The sequence below is a fragment of the Eimeria acervulina genome, genomic scaffold (assembly GCF_000499425.1).
Source record: "Eimeria acervulina Houghton genomic scaffold, Eah_scaff523, whole genome shotgun sequence".
NCBI lineage: Eukaryota > Apicomplexa > Conoidasida > Eucoccidiorida > Eimeriidae > Eimeria > Eimeria acervulina.
Genome location: NW_013547287.1, coordinates 6,775 through 22,413, shown reverse-complemented (window position 1 = coordinate 22,413; position 15,639 = coordinate 6,775). Strand labels below are relative to the sequence as shown.

Below are 15,639 nucleotides of genomic sequence, written 5' to 3'. Positions count from 1 at the left end.
GGTTTAGACTAAAGCCTAGGGTCTAGGGTTTAGACTAAAGCCTAGGGTTAAGGGTTTAGAGTAAAGCCTAGGGTTAAGGGTTTAGACTAAAGCCTAGGGTTAAGGGTTTAGACTAAAGCCTAGGGTCTAGGGTTTAGACATTTCCCTAGGGTTAAGGGTTTAGACTAAAGCCTAGGTTCTAGGGTTTAGACTGAAGCCTAGGGTTTAGGGTTTAGAGTAAAGCCTAGGGTTAAGGGTTTAGAGTAAAGCCTAGGGTTAAGGGTTTAGACTAAAGCCTAGGGTTTAGGGTTTAGACTAAAGCCTAGGGTTTAGGGTTTATACGGTGGAGACAGGAAGGCGCCAAAAAGGAATTCGCGCAGCCCCAGTAAACTCCTGCTGCAGCGCAGCAAGCCTGCCTCCTAGGCAGGCTGCTGCTGCTGCTGCTGCTGCTGCTGTTGCTGCTGCTGCTGCAGCTGCTTCAGGTCCATCTACACAAGCAAGGCAACCGCGAGGGATACGGAGAAGGCCTCGCCTGCCACCTAACTAGCTAGCTAGCTAGCTAGCTACAGCTAGCTATCTAGCTAGCTACAGCTAGCTATCTAGCTAGCTACAGCTAGCAAGCTAGCAACAGCAAGATAGTCAAAGCTAGCCACGACGTAGGGATCCAATAGTTCTCCAGCTAGTCACAGCTAGCTACCCAGAGGTCCCCAGCTAGCTAGCTAGCTAGCGGCAGCAAACTAGCCAGAGCTAGCCAGCTAGCTAGCTAGCTAGCTAGCTAGCTAGCGGGAGCGGTTGCCCTATAGTCAAGCGCCGGCGGGGCGAGCAGCAGTAGGACGCTGTTGCTGCTGCTGCTGCTGCTGCTGCTGCGGGTCAACATAGCCGACTGGATGCGCAGCAAATGCGTGGACCCCGTACTCGGGCTGTTGCTGCAGCTGCTGCTGCTGTAGCTGCTGCTGTTGCAGCTGCTGCTGCTGCTGCAGCTGCTGGAGCTGCTGCTGCTGCAGTTGCTGGTGCTGGAGCTGCTGATGCTGGAGCTGGTGCTGCTGCAGCTGTTGCTGCTGAAGCTGCTGCAGCTGCCGGTGGTGCTGTAGCTGGTGCTGTTGCTGTAAATGCTGCTGCTGCAGCTGCAGCCGCTGCTGGTGCTGCAAATGCTGCTGCTGCTGCTGAGCAGCAGCAGCAGGAATACTTCCTCCCGCCCCTTGAGATGCATGCAAAGCGCCTGGAGCAACTGCAGCACCAACAACAGCAGTTTGCTGCTGCTCCGCTGCTGCAGCAGCTGCAGCAGCAGCACCCTTCGATTGCTGCTGCTGCGGCCTCTTAGAACGCGATGAACTTTTGCTGCTCTTGCTGCCTGTAGACAGCTGTCTCTGGCTTGCAGGAGACAGCCCCTGCTGCTGCAGGTGCTGCTGCTGCTGCTGCAGTTGCTGCTGCTGCATCTGGTGCTGCTGCGGCAAGTGCTGCGGCTGCTGCTGGAGCTGCTGCTGCTGAAGCTGTTGCAGCTGCTGATGCTGCAGGTGCTGCTGCTGCTGAAGCTGCTGCTGTCGAAACTGTTGCTGCTGCAGCTGCTGCTGCTGCAGGTGTTGCTGCAGTTGCTGCTGTTGCATGTGCTGCTGGTGCATTTGCTGTTGCTGCAGTTGCTGCTGCTGCAGTTGCTGCTGCTGCTGCAAGTGTTGCAGTTCTGCTGCAGTACCATTAAGTTGCTGCTGCGGCTGCATGCCAACAGGATAGTAGCCTGGCTGCTGCTGCTGCTGCTGCGTCGGGTAGGCAGCTTGCTGCATCTGCTGCTGCTGCTGCGGCAGGCGTTGTTGCTGCTGCTGCTGAGGCAAAGCAGCAGCAGCAGCAAAGCGGGCTTGCGGGTGCTGCGGTGCTGCTGCAACAAAACGCTGCTGCTGCTGCTGCTGCTGAGCAGCAAATGCATTCTGTTCGTGACACATGAGCTGCTGCTGCTGCTGCTGCGGGTGCAGCTGCTGCGGATGCAGCTGCTGCGCGTGCAGTTGCTGCTGCTGCAGTTGCTGGTGCTGCAGCTGCTGCTGCTGTAGCTGCTGGTGTTGCAGCTGCTGGTGCTGCAGCTGCTGCTGTTGCAGTTGCTGCTGCTGCAGCTGCTGCTGCTGCGGCGAGAAGTGCCTTTGAGGTCCTTCAGCAGCCTGAAAGGCAGCTTGCTGCTGCAGATACACCTGGTGCTGCTGCTGCTGCTGCAGCTGCTGCGGCGAAAACGGCTGCATCGGAGTACCGCCCAGCGCCTGCTGCTGCTGCTGCTGCTGCTGCAGATTTCCATCTGCTCCTGCTGCCTGTGTGAGGTGTGTTGCTGCAGTAGGGTAGGGAGACAGCTGCTGCTGCTGCGGAGGGGCCTGTATGTACATTGGCCTCTGGTACTGTTGCTGCTGCTGCTGCTGCTGCTGCTGCTGCTGCTGCGCTGCATCAGCAGCATCCTCACCTGACTGTGGCTGCTGCTGCGGCTGCACGTAAGGAGGACGCGAGAACATTTGCTGCTGCTGCAGCTGCTGCAGTTGCTGCTGCTGCAGTTGCTGGTGCTGCAGTTGCTGCTGTTGCAGCTGCTGCTGCTGCAGCTGCTGCTGCTGCAACTGCTGCAAGTCATAAGCACCCTCCATCTGCTGCTGCTGAGGTAAATGAGGTTTGCTGCTATAGGCTAAGGGCTGATGGTGCTGCTGCAGCAGCATATGCTGCTGCTGTTGCATCAGCATAGGAACCGCGTGCTGCTGCGTTGCAACCCAATGCGGCTGTTGCTGCTGCTGCTGCCGCAGCTGTTGCTGCTGCTGCTGCTGCAACAGCGGCTGCTGCTGTTGATGTGGGGCCGGCAGGAGGTGTTGCTGCTGCTGCAGCGGTCCCCCTGGAAGCATGTGCTGCGGCTGTTGCTGCTGCTGGTGCTGCACTGGCTGCACTCTCGCCATTTGCTGCTGCTGCTGCGGCTGCTGCCGCTGCTGCATGTGTTCACTCAAGAGCTGCTGCTGCTGCTGCGGTAGCAGAGGCGCTCCCGCTGCTGCTGCTGCTGCTGCTGCTGAGTCTCCCTCCATGGTGCCTCCAGCCACGAAGTCTGCACAAGCACCACAAACCCTAAACCCTAAACCCTAAACCCTAGAGCATAAACCCTAAACCCTTAACCTAGCTTATCCTAGCTTATAGACGGTGCTTGCAGCAATATTATGAACTGCGTACCAGCAGTGGGGCGTTGTTGCTGCTGCAGCATCTGCTGCTGCTGCAGCATCTGCTGCTGCTGTAGCATTGGCTGCTGCTGCAGCATTTGCTGCTGTTGCTGGAGCATCGGCTGCTGCTGCGGCAGCAGCTGCTGCTGCTCCCTCATCGCCTCCGAAGGTGAGGAATCCTGAGGCAAACCCGCAGCAGATGGTGCTGCTGCTGCTTGTGCTGCTGCTGCTGCTGCTGCTGCTGGTCCTTGCGGCGTTGCCGTGCTTGCTGCTGCAGATGCTGATGCTGCTGCTGCTGCTGCTGCTGCTGCTGCTGTTGATTTCCCTTCAGCAGCAGCAGCACCCTCCTCGCCTCCTCTGCCCTGCAGAGCCAAGATGTACTGTTCCTGAGTGCACAAACTCTCAACCCTAAACCCTAAACCCTAAATCCCAGACTCCAAACCCTAAACCATAAACCCTAAACCCTCGACGGGCGCAGCACGTAGGCTAATGCACATGTCTCTAAGCCTCCTGGAGAGGGTTTAGGGTTTGTTGCTGCTGCTAAAGAGTTTAGGGTTTGCTGCTACTGCCTTAGGGTTTAGGGTTTAGGGTTTAGGGTTTACAGGTAGCTGAGGCTTCCGAGGGTTTGCAGGGCTAACACCACCCCCGTTGAACTGCTGCGGGCCCAGCAGCAGCTGCTGCTGCCTCCCCCGCTGCAATGCATGCGTGGCGAGCTGCAGCCAAGGCAGCAAGGTTGCTGCTGCTGCTGCTGCTGCACCAGCCGGCGTTGTTGCTGCTGCAGCAGAACCTGCTGAGGCTGCTGGGCCGGTAGGGGGTGTTGCTGCAGCAGCTGCTGCTGGAGCTGCTGCTGTTGCTCCTGTTGCAGCGTCGCCTGCTGCTGTTGCTGCACCAGCAGCAGGAGATGTTGCTGCTGCTGGCGAAGCAGTTGCTGCTGCTGTTGCTCCTGGTGCTGCTGCTGTTGCTGCTGCTGCTCCTGTTGCTGCTGCTGCAGGCGTTGACGACGCTGGCTTCGCTGCTTCTGTTGCTGCTGTCTCTGCTGCCTTCTCGCCTCTTTCAAACAGCGCCTGAAGCCACAAACCCTAAACCCTAAACCCTAAACCCTAAACCCTAAACCCTCAAGCCCCCTCCGCACCGTAGGGTTTAGGGTAAACGCGAGTCTAACAAGGGCTTCGTGCTCTATGTTGAAGCAGCATCTAGGGTTTAGGATTTGAGCAGGGTTTAGGGTTTAGGGATTGAAAAGGGTTTAGGGTTTAGGGTTTAGGGTTTAGGGTTTGCACGTACAAAGTGGCGGCGCGCTTGCTTCGCCAGGTTGTGGTGAGAAGGGTGGGGAGGAGTTATCAGCTTCGGGTCCGCGCCTGCAGCACAAACCCTAAACCCTAAACCCTAAACCCTAAACCCTAAACCCTAGCCTGTACTCCCTCCGCCCACCGCAATCATCTACGTCTGGGCGACCCGAAAGCAGCAGCAAGACCCTAAACCCTAAACCCTAAACCCTAAACCCTACCAGCGGGAAGAAGGCTGCGGATATGAAGGGCTTCTTGCTGCTGCTGCACCGCGAGACGCCGACGCATGCTGTTGCTGCAGCGGCAAATAACTGCTGCTGCAGCTCGCAGCCCGGCGCACTGAAGCAGCAGCAGCAACAGCAGAAGCAGCAGGAGCAGCATACGTCAACCCCGAGATGCTGATGCTTCACAGCCAGCTCTAAACCCTAAACCCTAAACCCTAATACGTGTGCAGACGGCTGAATAAACCCTTTCCCCCCCGCCCCCAGTCTCCTCCTCCTCCAGACCCTAAACCCTAAACCCTAAACCCTAAACCCTAACCTGCTGCGGGTCAACGGGGGGCTCTGCAGAAGGAGGGGGAGGAGACGAATGAAGAAAGGCCCAGGCAGATACACCCCAAGCAGAGACACTATGCGCTCCCATGTCTGCAGCAAACACCGAGGGTTTAGGGTTTAGGGTTTAGGGTTTGGCTGGGGCGAAAGTCTCGAAGGAAGACGAGGCGCTCTGCTGCTGCTGCTGCTGCTGCTGCTGCTGCTGCTGCAGCTTACCATGGATGGTCTTGTACAGGGAGTGCTGCTTGCGCTTCTTTGCTGATGGCAAGCTGCTGCTGCTGCTGCTGCTGCTGCTGCTGCTGCTGCTGTTGCTGCTGCTGCTGTACCTCTTCTCACGAGCCCTCAGCCTTAAATGCAAACCCTTACGAGAGCAAAGGGAAGAGAGTACTTGCTGCAGCGTTTCTTCATTTGGATCCTCCGCTGCTGCTGCACCTGCTGCTGCTGCTGCTGCTGCTGCTGCTGACGGTGCTGCTGCAGCCTCCGCCAGCCACAGCCGCTGCTGCTGCTGCTGCGCACGTGAGGAAGCAGCAGCCCAATCTAATGAATACGATTTTATACGAGGCGCCAAAATCCAACAGTCATCCTGCTGCTGCTGCTGCTGCTCCTGCTGCTGCTGCTGCTCCTGCTGCTGCTGCTGCAGCTTCTGGAAGAGCCGCAGCTCCGACTCGAAGTCAATGGGCAGCGAGAAAGCACGTGCTGCTGCTGCTTCTTCTCCTTCCACCACAACAGCAGCAGCAGGTGGCAGCAGGAACGGACTCGTGCTGCTGCTGCTGCTGCTGCTGCTGCTGTTGCTGCTGCTGCTTGTTATGCTCGTTGTAGTTGACTCCTCCTCTCTTTTCATATCTCCAGGCCCTGGAAGCGCCTTGCGGTCTAGCAGCATCAGCTGCTGCTGCTTCTGCTGCTGCTGCCGCCGCCGCTGCTGCTGCTGCTGCAGCAGCAGCAACTGGCGAGGCTTCAGGGGCAGCAGCAACTCAAATGAAGGTTTGTGCCGATCAGCAGCAGCAAAACCACCAAACGAACAATGAGCCGGAAGGCACTGCAGCAACAACACAAATCCCAAACCCTAAACCCTAAACCCTAAACCCTAAACCCTAAGCCCTAAGCCCTCTAGAGGGAAGACACATCCACTGGAGGGCACAGACAAAGCGACATCGCAGCAAAACAAACAGACGAACAAATAAATAAATAAATAAATAAAATAAATAAACAAAATAAATAAATAAAAGCTATATTTTGTATACAGCAGCAAAAAACAAACCTTAGCGATGACATCAACAGCAGTAATAGACCTCCGCTGCAGCAGCAGCAGCAGCAGCATCGGGTGCCGCATATCTTTTGGCGTCTGGCGGAGCTGCTGCAGATGCTGCAGCAGCACAGTGTACTGTCTGCAGCACTCATCTGGGAGACGAAGCCTGGAGACGATCCCCCCACACGATCCCAGGCAAGACAAAGCACTAGCAACCAAACCCCAGTTAATATCGTTGCTGCTGCTGCTGCTGCTGCTGCTGCTTTTGAGGGGTAAAGATGCTGCTGATGAGAACCAAGCCCTGCTGCTGCTGCTGCTGCTTCTGCTGCTGCTGCCAGCAAAACGACCCGCTAAGTGCAGCAGCAAAGCAGACTCGTGCAGATCCCACTGCTGCTGCTGCTGCTGCTGGCTGCGGCGCTGCAGCAGCGTCTCGCTGTCGTGCGCAGCAGCAGCAGCAGCTGCAGCGGCAGCTGCGGCTGCTGCTGCTGCCCTGTCGGCTTCCGTTGCTGCTGCTTCTACAGGCATTCCTCCCGCTCGCCGTCCCCGCTAAACACAGCAGCAGCAGCAGCAGCAGCAACAGAAAAAGCATAAGAGGCTGCTGCTAAGCGGCAGCAGCAGCAGCAGCAGCAGCAGCAGCAGCAGCGGCACAAAAGCTGCTGGTGCCAATCCACAAAGCACAGCCACAGGAGCAGCAGCACCGGAAGCAGCAAAAGCAGCAAAACCACCACCAGCAGCAGCAGCAGCAGCTTACCGCATCATACACAGACATCTTGCCTGCCCCTTGTCTCCGCAGTGTATCTGCATATGCTGCTGCAGCGCCTCGATCTGCTGCTGCTGATCCCCATGCTCCTGCTGCAGCCCCGTGCTGCTGCTGCTGTGCTGCTGCGGCTGTTGCTGCTGTCGCCCCCACAATCGGTGCTGCTGCTGTTGCTGCTGCTGCCTCTCCCTGAGCAGCAGCAGCATCTGTCTTTCTGCTGCTGCTGAACTGCTGCAGCAGCAGCCGCACGCAGCGCCGCCAGCAGCCGCCGGTTGCTGCAGGCACCCACAGGAACAGCAGCAGCAGCAGCATCAGCAGCAGCAGCAGAAGCAGCGACACCACCACTACTCACAGCGGCAGCTGCAAAATAAACAGCAGCAGCAACAGCAACTGCTCCAGCCCCACCTACAGCAGCAGCAGCAGCAGCAACAGCAACTGCTCCAGCCCCAGCAGCAGCAGCAGCAGCAGCAGCAGCAGCAACTCACTGAAGGCAGGGAGCGTGATGAGATCTACTGGCAGCTGAGGAGGCCTCAACTCCACGGGGTGTACATACACCCCCTGCTGCTGCACACTGTCAAGCATGCAGGAGACAGCTAAAGCGCGAATCTGCTGCTGCCTTCGTTCTTCTGCTTCTGCTGCTGCTTCTGCTGAGTGCTGCTGCTGCTGCTGCTGCTCTTCATCCGCCTGCTTTGGTGGTAGCAACAGCTGCTGCTGCTGCTGCTGCCGCTTCCGGGGCTGGTGCTGCTGCAGCGGCTGCAGGGGCTGCAGGTTTTCTAGTAAGCCAGCAGCAGCAACAAAAGCAGCAGGCGCTGCAGCAAACATATTCAATATCAATGGGTGCTGCTGCTGCAGCAGCTGCTCCTGCTGATGATACAGCCAGTCATCTAAAGTGCGGCTGCATGCAGCATCTTCCAAGTCGCTCCAGCTGCTGCTGCTCCAGCTGCTGCTGCTCTTAGCTGCTGCTGCTGCTGCTGTTGCTGCAAGCGCACACCCAAAAGAGATAGAAATGCTTGCATTAGGTGAACCAGAGCAGCAACTGCTGCTGCCCTTGCTGCTGCTGCTGCAGCAGCAGCTTCGGCCTAAACTTAGCAGCACTTGCAGCACTTGCAGCAGCAGCAGCAGCAAAAGCAGCACCGCAGTACCACCGAGGTGAGAAAACTATGAGCAGTGTACACAGCTACGCTGTACAAGCAGCAGCAGCAGCAAAAGCAGCAGCAGCAAAAGCAGCAGCAGCAGCAGCAAAAGGCCTCACATTGAAGCGCTCTTTCCTCTTTAACTAGGATTGCCCCCTTCGGGTGCTGCTTTGCTGCTGCTGCTGGTGTTGCTGCTGTTTCTGCTGCTGCTGCTGCTCCATCAGTTGGTGCTGCTGCTGCAGTAGCAGCAGCTTCACACTCGAGCTTCCGCTTCGTTAACAGACACAAGAGATATGCATGCAGCTGCGGAGACAGCTGGCAGTAACGAGGAGGCAGCGGCTGCAGCAAAACAGAACACATGCAGCACACTGCTGCAGCAACAGCAGCAACAACAGCAGCAGCAGCAACACACGCAACAGCAGCAGCAGCAGCAGCGCAAGCAGCAGCACAAGCAGCAAAAGAAGCAGCAACACGACCGACGGAAGCAGCACAGGATGAAGCAGCACGTCGTCAGCAACAGCAGCCGAAGCAGCAGCAGCAGCAGCAGCATGAGCAGCAGCCAACCTGTGTGTTAGCAGCTCTGTTGCTTTCAAGCTGCAGCACCAGTGCTTCTGCTGCAGCAGCAAGAGGAGACTGCGTCGCCCAAGCAGCAGGAGGCTGGGGCCTCCAAGGGCTGCTGCTGCTGCCTGCTGCTGCTAGGCGGAAGAGGCATTGTCTCTTGATCTTCTCTATAAGCGCTTGCCGCTGCACCCCGCCATCCTGCTGCTGCTGCAGCTGCTGCAGCAGCAACTGCTGCTGCAGCGGCAACTGCTGCTGCAAAAAAGGAGGCAGCAGCTCGTCCTCGTCAATATCCTGCTGCTCCTGCTGCTGCTGCTGCTTCTGCTGCTGCTGCTCCACCAGCTGCCTATACACCTCAAGCCCCGGGCAATTATCGATTGGGGGTATATCTGCTGCTAGCGACGCCCATTCAGGAGGCACAAGGTCCCTATACACCTGAAGTGCAGCAGCAGCAGCAGCAGCAGCAGCAGCAGCAGAGGCTGTAGATCCCGCAGCAGCAAAACAACTGCAGCATAGCCAACCAGCAACAGACAGAAGCCGCAGCAGCAGCAACACACCAGCAGCACCCGAAACAGACAGCAACAGCAGCAGCCGCAGTATCAGCAGCATCAGCACCAGGAGGAGCAGCAGCACCACACGCAGCAGCACGCAGCAGCAGCAGCAGCAGCAGCAGGCTTACCTGACGCAAGAGAGCGATGTACACTGTCTCTACAGCTGCTGCCCAGGGAGCAGCAAGGACTCTCCTTTCTTCCTGCTGCTGCTGCAGCATCTTCACACGTTTTGCTGCTGCTGCGCTGCTGCCCAGCCGCAGCAGCAGCTGCTTCTTCCACCGCCGTTCATAGTAATAATCGCGAGCCATCCATGCTGCTTCTTGCTGCAGCAGAGACAAGTTGCTGCGCTGCAGCAGCAGTCCCTGCTGCTGCGGCACCTCCATCACAAAAGGCTTCCTCCTGATGCTGCTACTGCTGCCGCTGCCGCTGCTGCTGCTGCTGCTGCTGCTCCGCTGTGCTGAAGAAGGGCCCATGTTCTGCTGCAGCTGCTGAGGACGTGGCACAGGGCCTGCTGCTGCTGCTGCTCCTGCTGCTCCTGCTGCTGCTCCTGTTGCTGCATGCGGTGCTGCAGGATACAGCATCTCTTGGTGGTGGTGCTGCTGCTGCATTGGCTGCTGCAGCTGCTGCTGCTGAGGCTGCATCTGTTGCTGCGACTCCGCGCAAACAGCCTGCTGCACGTACGCCTGCTGCTGTTGCTGCTGCTGTGGTGGCACAGCAGCAGCAGCAGCAGCAGCAGGCAGCTGCTGCTGCTGCATTCCCCACCCAGTAGAATGACTGTTGCGCCGCTGCTGCTGGTGTTGCTGCTGCTGCCAGTGCAGCATAGCTTGCTGCTGCTGCATCTGCTGTTGCTGCATCTGGTGCTGCTGCATCTGTTGCTGCTGCAGTTGCTGCTGCTGCATTTGTTGCTGCTGCAGTTGCTGCTGCTGCATCTGATGCTGCTGCATCTGCTGCTCCGGATAAGGCGAGCCTGCCATGCCTGCTGCTGCTGTTGCTGCAGCTTGAGCAGCAGCAGCAGGAGATCCTGTTGCTGCTGCTGCTGCTGGAGTTCCTGCGGCCCACACTGCACCAGCAGGCATCCCAGGAGGCAGCTGCTGCTGCTGCTGTTGCTGCTGCTGCTGTTGCTGTGGGCCTGCAGTCATGAGGTGCGGTTGTTGCTGCTGCTGCTGCTGCGGGCCCCCAAAAGCAGCGAACCCCGCTGCAGCAGCAGCAGCTGCTGCTGCAGCAGCAGCAGGATAGGGGCTGCTGCTGCTCACCGGGCGCCCATAGTAAGCAGCAGCAGGCTGAGGGCATGTATAGGCCCCAGAATAGCGAAGAGAGCCTGGCCCCCCTGCTGCTGCTGCTGCTGCTGGATCAGCAGCAGCAGCGTGAGCGGGCATCGATCCGTACGCCTGCATGTGGCGGCCGCCCAGCAACTGCTGCTGCTGCTGCTGCTGTTGCTGCTGTGGGTTGACAGACATTCCTCCTGCCGCTGCAGCAGGAGCGTACGAGGCAGCAGCAAACCCTGCGGGTGGTGATGCTGCTGCTGCTGCTGCTGAAGCATTTGAGTCGCTGTTGTTGCGCTGCTGCTGCGGTGCTGCAGCAGCAGCAGCATAATTCATGTGCTGCTGCTGCGGCAGCCCCAGAGCTGCTGCAGCAACCCAAGGTGATGCTTCTTGCATATATACAGCGCCACCTAAGGTTGGCTGCTGTTGCATGTGCTGCTGCTGCTGCTGCATGTGCTGCTGCTGCTGTTGCTGCTGCTGCATGTGCTGCTGGTGCATGTGCTGCTGCTGCTGCATGTGTTGCTGCGGGTGGAGCAGCTGATGCTGCTGCGGCGAAGACTCTAGCGGAGTGTGCGGCTGCTGCTGCTGCTGCTGCTGCTGCTGCTGGGCGCACCCCTGCTGAGGGGCCCCCGCAAGGACTACAGCTGGTGCAGCAGCAGCAGCACGCTGCTCTTCATGCTGCTGATGTTGCTGCTGCTGCAGCACTTGCTCTTGCTGCATTACGCGTTGGCGTCGCTGCTGCGGCAGACAACGCTTCCGCTCCTGTTGCTCCTGCTGCCAAAGCACTCGCTGTTGCTGCTGCTGCTGCTGCTGCTGCTGCTCCTGCAGCACCTGCTGCTGCAGCAGCTGCCGCTTTCTATGGAGGTTAGCCCATTGTTTTGCTGCGTTTCTGCTGTATAGACAGTTTACTTTTGTTTATTCTGCTTTTTATATCTCTACACACCGACAAACAAAACAAACAAATGCCCTCAGACGCGAGGCAGCAGCCACGGCCGGCGAGCAGCAGCAGCAGCAGCAGCAACAGCAGCAGCAGCAGCAGCAGCACCAGCGAACACCTGCTGCAGCAGATGCTGCACTAGTTGCTGCAACAGCAGCAGCAGCTACAAATCTTGATTAATTTGCTGCGTCGACAAACGACGCACGGCGGCAGACGGCCCTCGGCCTGTGCTGCTGCTGCTGCTGTTGCTGCTGCAGCTTGCGGTGCCGCTGCAGTTTCTGCTGCTGCTGATCTTTCTGACGCTGCTGCTGTAGATTTTGGTGTTGCTGTATCTCTGAGTCTTGCTGCTGCTGCAGCTGCTCGCCTCGCCACTGCTGCTGTACGCTGTAAATCTTGCTGCTGCTGTTGTAGGTCTTGCTGCTGCAGTTGCTGCTGCTGTCTATGCTGTCTGAGACAGCTGTAGCCCTTGCGCAGTACGCTGGATGTACACCGCAACACCAAACCCTCCTCTAAGGCCAAGTCCCCGAACTCAGCAGCAGCTGCTGCTGTTGCTGCTGCAGTTGCTGCTGCAGTTGCTGCTGCACGCCGTAGCGAAACAGCCTTTCGGTCAGCGTGTCTAGCCGCCTTATCAGTTACTGTTGCTGCCGTTGCTCCTGCTGCTGCTGCTTCCCAACGGCTTCAAGTGCTGCAGCAGCTACTGGCTGCTTCTTTTGCTGCTGCTGCTGCAAGTATGGCGGTAGACGCCGCAGCAGCGAGCCCGTTGGTGCAGCAGCAGCAGCAGCAGCAGACCCTTCTGATGCCCTTCGGAAGGACTTCTTTTGCTGCACACAAATGCACAAAACCCTAAACCCTAAATCGCAACCCTGAGAGCCGGCGCTGGCTACTGCTCGGTAGTTAGGGTTTAGGGTTTAGGGTTTCACCTGCACCAGCAACTGCGCTTGTCGCCGCTCGTGCAGGAGCTGCCGCTGCCCGTAGGCCTCCCACCAGTGCTGCAGCTGCTGCAGCTCTATCTGTCTGCAGCAGCAACAGCAGCAGCAACGGTAGAATCAACTGCAGCAAGGCTACAGGGCTCAGCAGCATGAGGCAACTGCGACAGCAGTTGCAGCAGCAGCAGCAGAAACTGCAGCAGCAGCGAAAATTACCTCTGTCCAATTTCCTCGTATTGCTGCTGCAGCTGCTGCATGCGTTTATAGAGCGCTCTCCTGTGTCTCTCCTGCTGCTGCAGCAGCAGCTGCTGCCTCAGACGCCCAACCTTCTCAGCTGCTTCCTTTTCGGTGTCTTTCGTCTTCTGTTGCAGCAACGCAAACCCTAAACCCTAAACCCTAAACCCTAGATTGCCTCTCGCGCTTTGGGAGGAAAAGGCTGAACAAAACCCCAAGTTGAACGATTAGGGTTTAGGGTTTGGGGTTTAGAATTAGGAGGTTTTGGGTTTAGGGTCTAGGGTTTAGAGGTTGCGGATTAGGGTTTAGGGTTTAGGCTTTAGCCCTCACCTTAACTTCCTGAGACACTCGAAGCAGCTCCGTGTCTACCGCCAGCTGCACGAAGGAACAGCCTTAACCCTAAACCCTAAACCCTTGACGCTAGCTACTTTCTAAACCCTAACCAATCCATGAAACTCCTCGAGGCATTTCTAGACCTGCAGTTTAGGGTTTAGGGTTTAGGGTTTACTGATTCTTCGTCCGTGAGGCCGCCAGTTGAAACCTCCTCCTGCTCTCTCGCCTTTGAGTCCTCTGCAGTTGCACACAAACCCTAAACCCTAAACCCTAATCCCTAAACCTCAAACACCCAGCGTTAAACCCTACGCTCTAGAGCGTTACCTGTACAAGAAGAGAATTGAAGCTGTTCCTTCCTGCGGTGGCCAACGAAACAGCACAAAACCCTAAACCCTAAACACTAAACCCTAAACCCTAAGCTCTAGACGGCCTGGACGCCGCCAATGTTGTCTGCTCACTTCAAGGACGTGAGCTGTTCAATGGCGAGTTCAAGGTCTTTTTCGTGTTCCTGAGCACTCCAAACCCTAAACCCTAAACCCTAAACCCTAAGCCCTAAGCCCTAAGCCCTAAGCCCTTGCAAGGACTAGGGTCCGGCTGGTGCCGCCCGCCCCAACCAATAGGCTTGCTGAGCACTTCGTTCGAATCTCCCCGTCTCGCGATTAGGGTTTAGGGTTTAGGGTTTAGGGTTTAGGGTTTACAAGGAGGCTGTGGGTGGCTTCATTGATATCTCTCTGCAGCTGCTCAGACAGTCGGGCGTTTGCTGCTGCTCGCATCTGTGAGTTTTGTATTTCTGCAATTGTTTCCTTTAAAGTTGTTTCTGTTGCAGCTTCTGCCTTCTCCAGCTCCAGCAGCTGCACGCACCAAACCCTAAACCCTAAACCCTAAGCCCTAAACCCTAAACAGTGACGCGAGGGCGGCGCCTGCCTTCCAATCGCAGCCGCAGATGTTCACCCGAAGATTAAATGAAGACAGCGAAAACTAAGTCGGCTCTAAACCCTAAACCCTAAACCCTAAACCCTAAACGCTCACAGATCGTTCAGTCGCTGATTGATGCCTCCTAAGAGTCTGACGTAGGGTTTGAGATATATTAGGAGAGCACCACAGATTTTCTGCTGCTGCTGAGCCATGCTGCTGCTGCTGCAGCTGCTTTTGCTGCTGCTTTAGTTGCTTCTGTTGATGCTGAGGGGGCGCCTGTGCCTCACAATGCGCAGCACCACCTTGTATGGGCTGGCGGTGCATCTGCTGCTGCTGCACTTGCTGATGCACTTGCTGCTGCACTTGCTGCTGCACTTGCTGCAGCTCTTGCTGCTGCACTTGCTGCTGCTGCAAGTGTCGCTGCCTGACACCCATCCGCGCCATGCCGCTTCTGCAGTTGCTGCTGCTGCTGCTGCTGCTGCTGCTGCTGCACGAAGAACTTCTTCTGCAGCAGCAGACCTTCAAATTCGTTTCTGGTGCCTGAGGGGGACCCTTTTCAAAATGCAGTAAATTAGGGGGGCACCCCACATCGAAGGTTCGGGTAGGGTGCAGCAGACACAGGCTGCTACTGCTGCTGCTGCTGCTGCTGCTACTGTTGCACGTGCTGCAGCTCCGCGCACGCCTGTTGCAGCTGGCTTCTGCTTTTTGATGCTGCTGCTGGTGTTGTTGCTGTTTCTGCTGCTTCTGCTGCTGTTGCTTGGCCTGCGGATGGCAGCAAGGAGTATTCACCCATAGATTCCTTTCGTGTTGCAGCTGTTGCTGCTGCTTGTGCATTGTGCTGCTGCAGCTCTCCTGGTGCAGCCCTGCAACTAAGTTGCTGCTGTTGCTGCAATTTCTGCAGCTTCTGCAGCAACTGCAGCATTAGCTGCTGCTGCAGGGCGTAACAGCGTTGAAGCAAGAAGAGCAGCGGTTGCTGCTGCAGCAGCAACAGCCGTCAGAGGTCGCGGTGAGATTGAAAGGCAGCGGGGTTGAAGACGGTGGTGTTTGGCGGTCCTGGTGTATTATTTAGAGAAGAAGATAATAATAAAAGCATTAAAACGATATTTAAGATATATTAAAGATATAAATAAAAGGAAAGGGAGAAAAAAGAAAGAAGAAAGACGCAATGGACCTCGTGCTGCCGTCGGCCGCGGACTGTGAAGGGAAGGGATAATGTGGGTGTTGTTTGCTTACAAATGAATAAAAAAATATATTTTGTTTTTAGAAATTAAATTAAATTAAATTGAAATACTATTTAAAAGGTTTTTATACTCTATTTCCCTCTCCTGTCGCTCCTGCAGTTCACTTGAGGGGCCCCAACAACCGTAGGAGTTTCTGCACGGAGTGTACATTTGAAAGCGAGATAAGGAAGTTTTTTCTTCTTTAAAAGCCTGAATTAAATTCTTTTTGTGCTTTTATTGAATAAATAAAACAAATTAAAGCATCTTTCCTCCTATTAGGCTGTGAATCGGTATCTGCATAAACCCCCCTAGCACCTCCGCTAGGGTCCTCTTCTTTTTCTTCTCTACAGAAGGAGCAGCAGCAGATTGTACAGAAGACAAAGGAGAAGACAAATGAATTATCTTCATTAGTCTTCTTTTGCCTTGAGGGACAAGCCTAATAGATTTGAATTCAATATTATAATAATAATAATAACAAATAATAATAATCATAATATGCATGTATTATGTATACATTCTTATATAGCATCCATACATACTATATATACATCCTTATATAGCATATTATATATATATATATATTGTATATACAT

General features: G+C 56.2%; 1 protein-coding gene across 1 annotated transcript; it reads right to left on the bottom strand.

Moving 5' to 3' along the window:
* Window positions 1-782: 782 nt before the first annotated feature.
* Window positions 783-14,660, bottom strand: EAH_00041440 (hypothetical protein, conserved; the record flags this gene model as incomplete). The annotated part of the gene is made up of 23 exons (XM_013391803.1): window positions 783-3,031; window positions 3,154-3,526; window positions 3,743-4,204; window positions 4,422-4,495; window positions 4,645-4,762; window positions 4,964-5,067; window positions 5,191-6,010; window positions 6,233-6,766; window positions 6,972-7,252; window positions 7,463-7,954; window positions 8,230-8,449; window positions 8,675-9,103; window positions 9,348-11,337; window positions 11,624-11,896; window positions 12,055-12,239; window positions 12,339-12,432; window positions 12,561-12,706; window positions 12,909-12,953; window positions 13,087-13,148; window positions 13,236-13,267; window positions 13,370-13,419; window positions 13,610-13,762; window positions 13,941-14,660. The coding sequence occupies 23 exons, from the start codon at window positions 14,658-14,660 to the stop codon at window positions 783-785; spliced, it is 9,906 nt and encodes a 3,301-aa protein (XP_013247257.1).
* Between the last annotated feature and the right edge of the window lie 979 nt (window positions 14,661-15,639).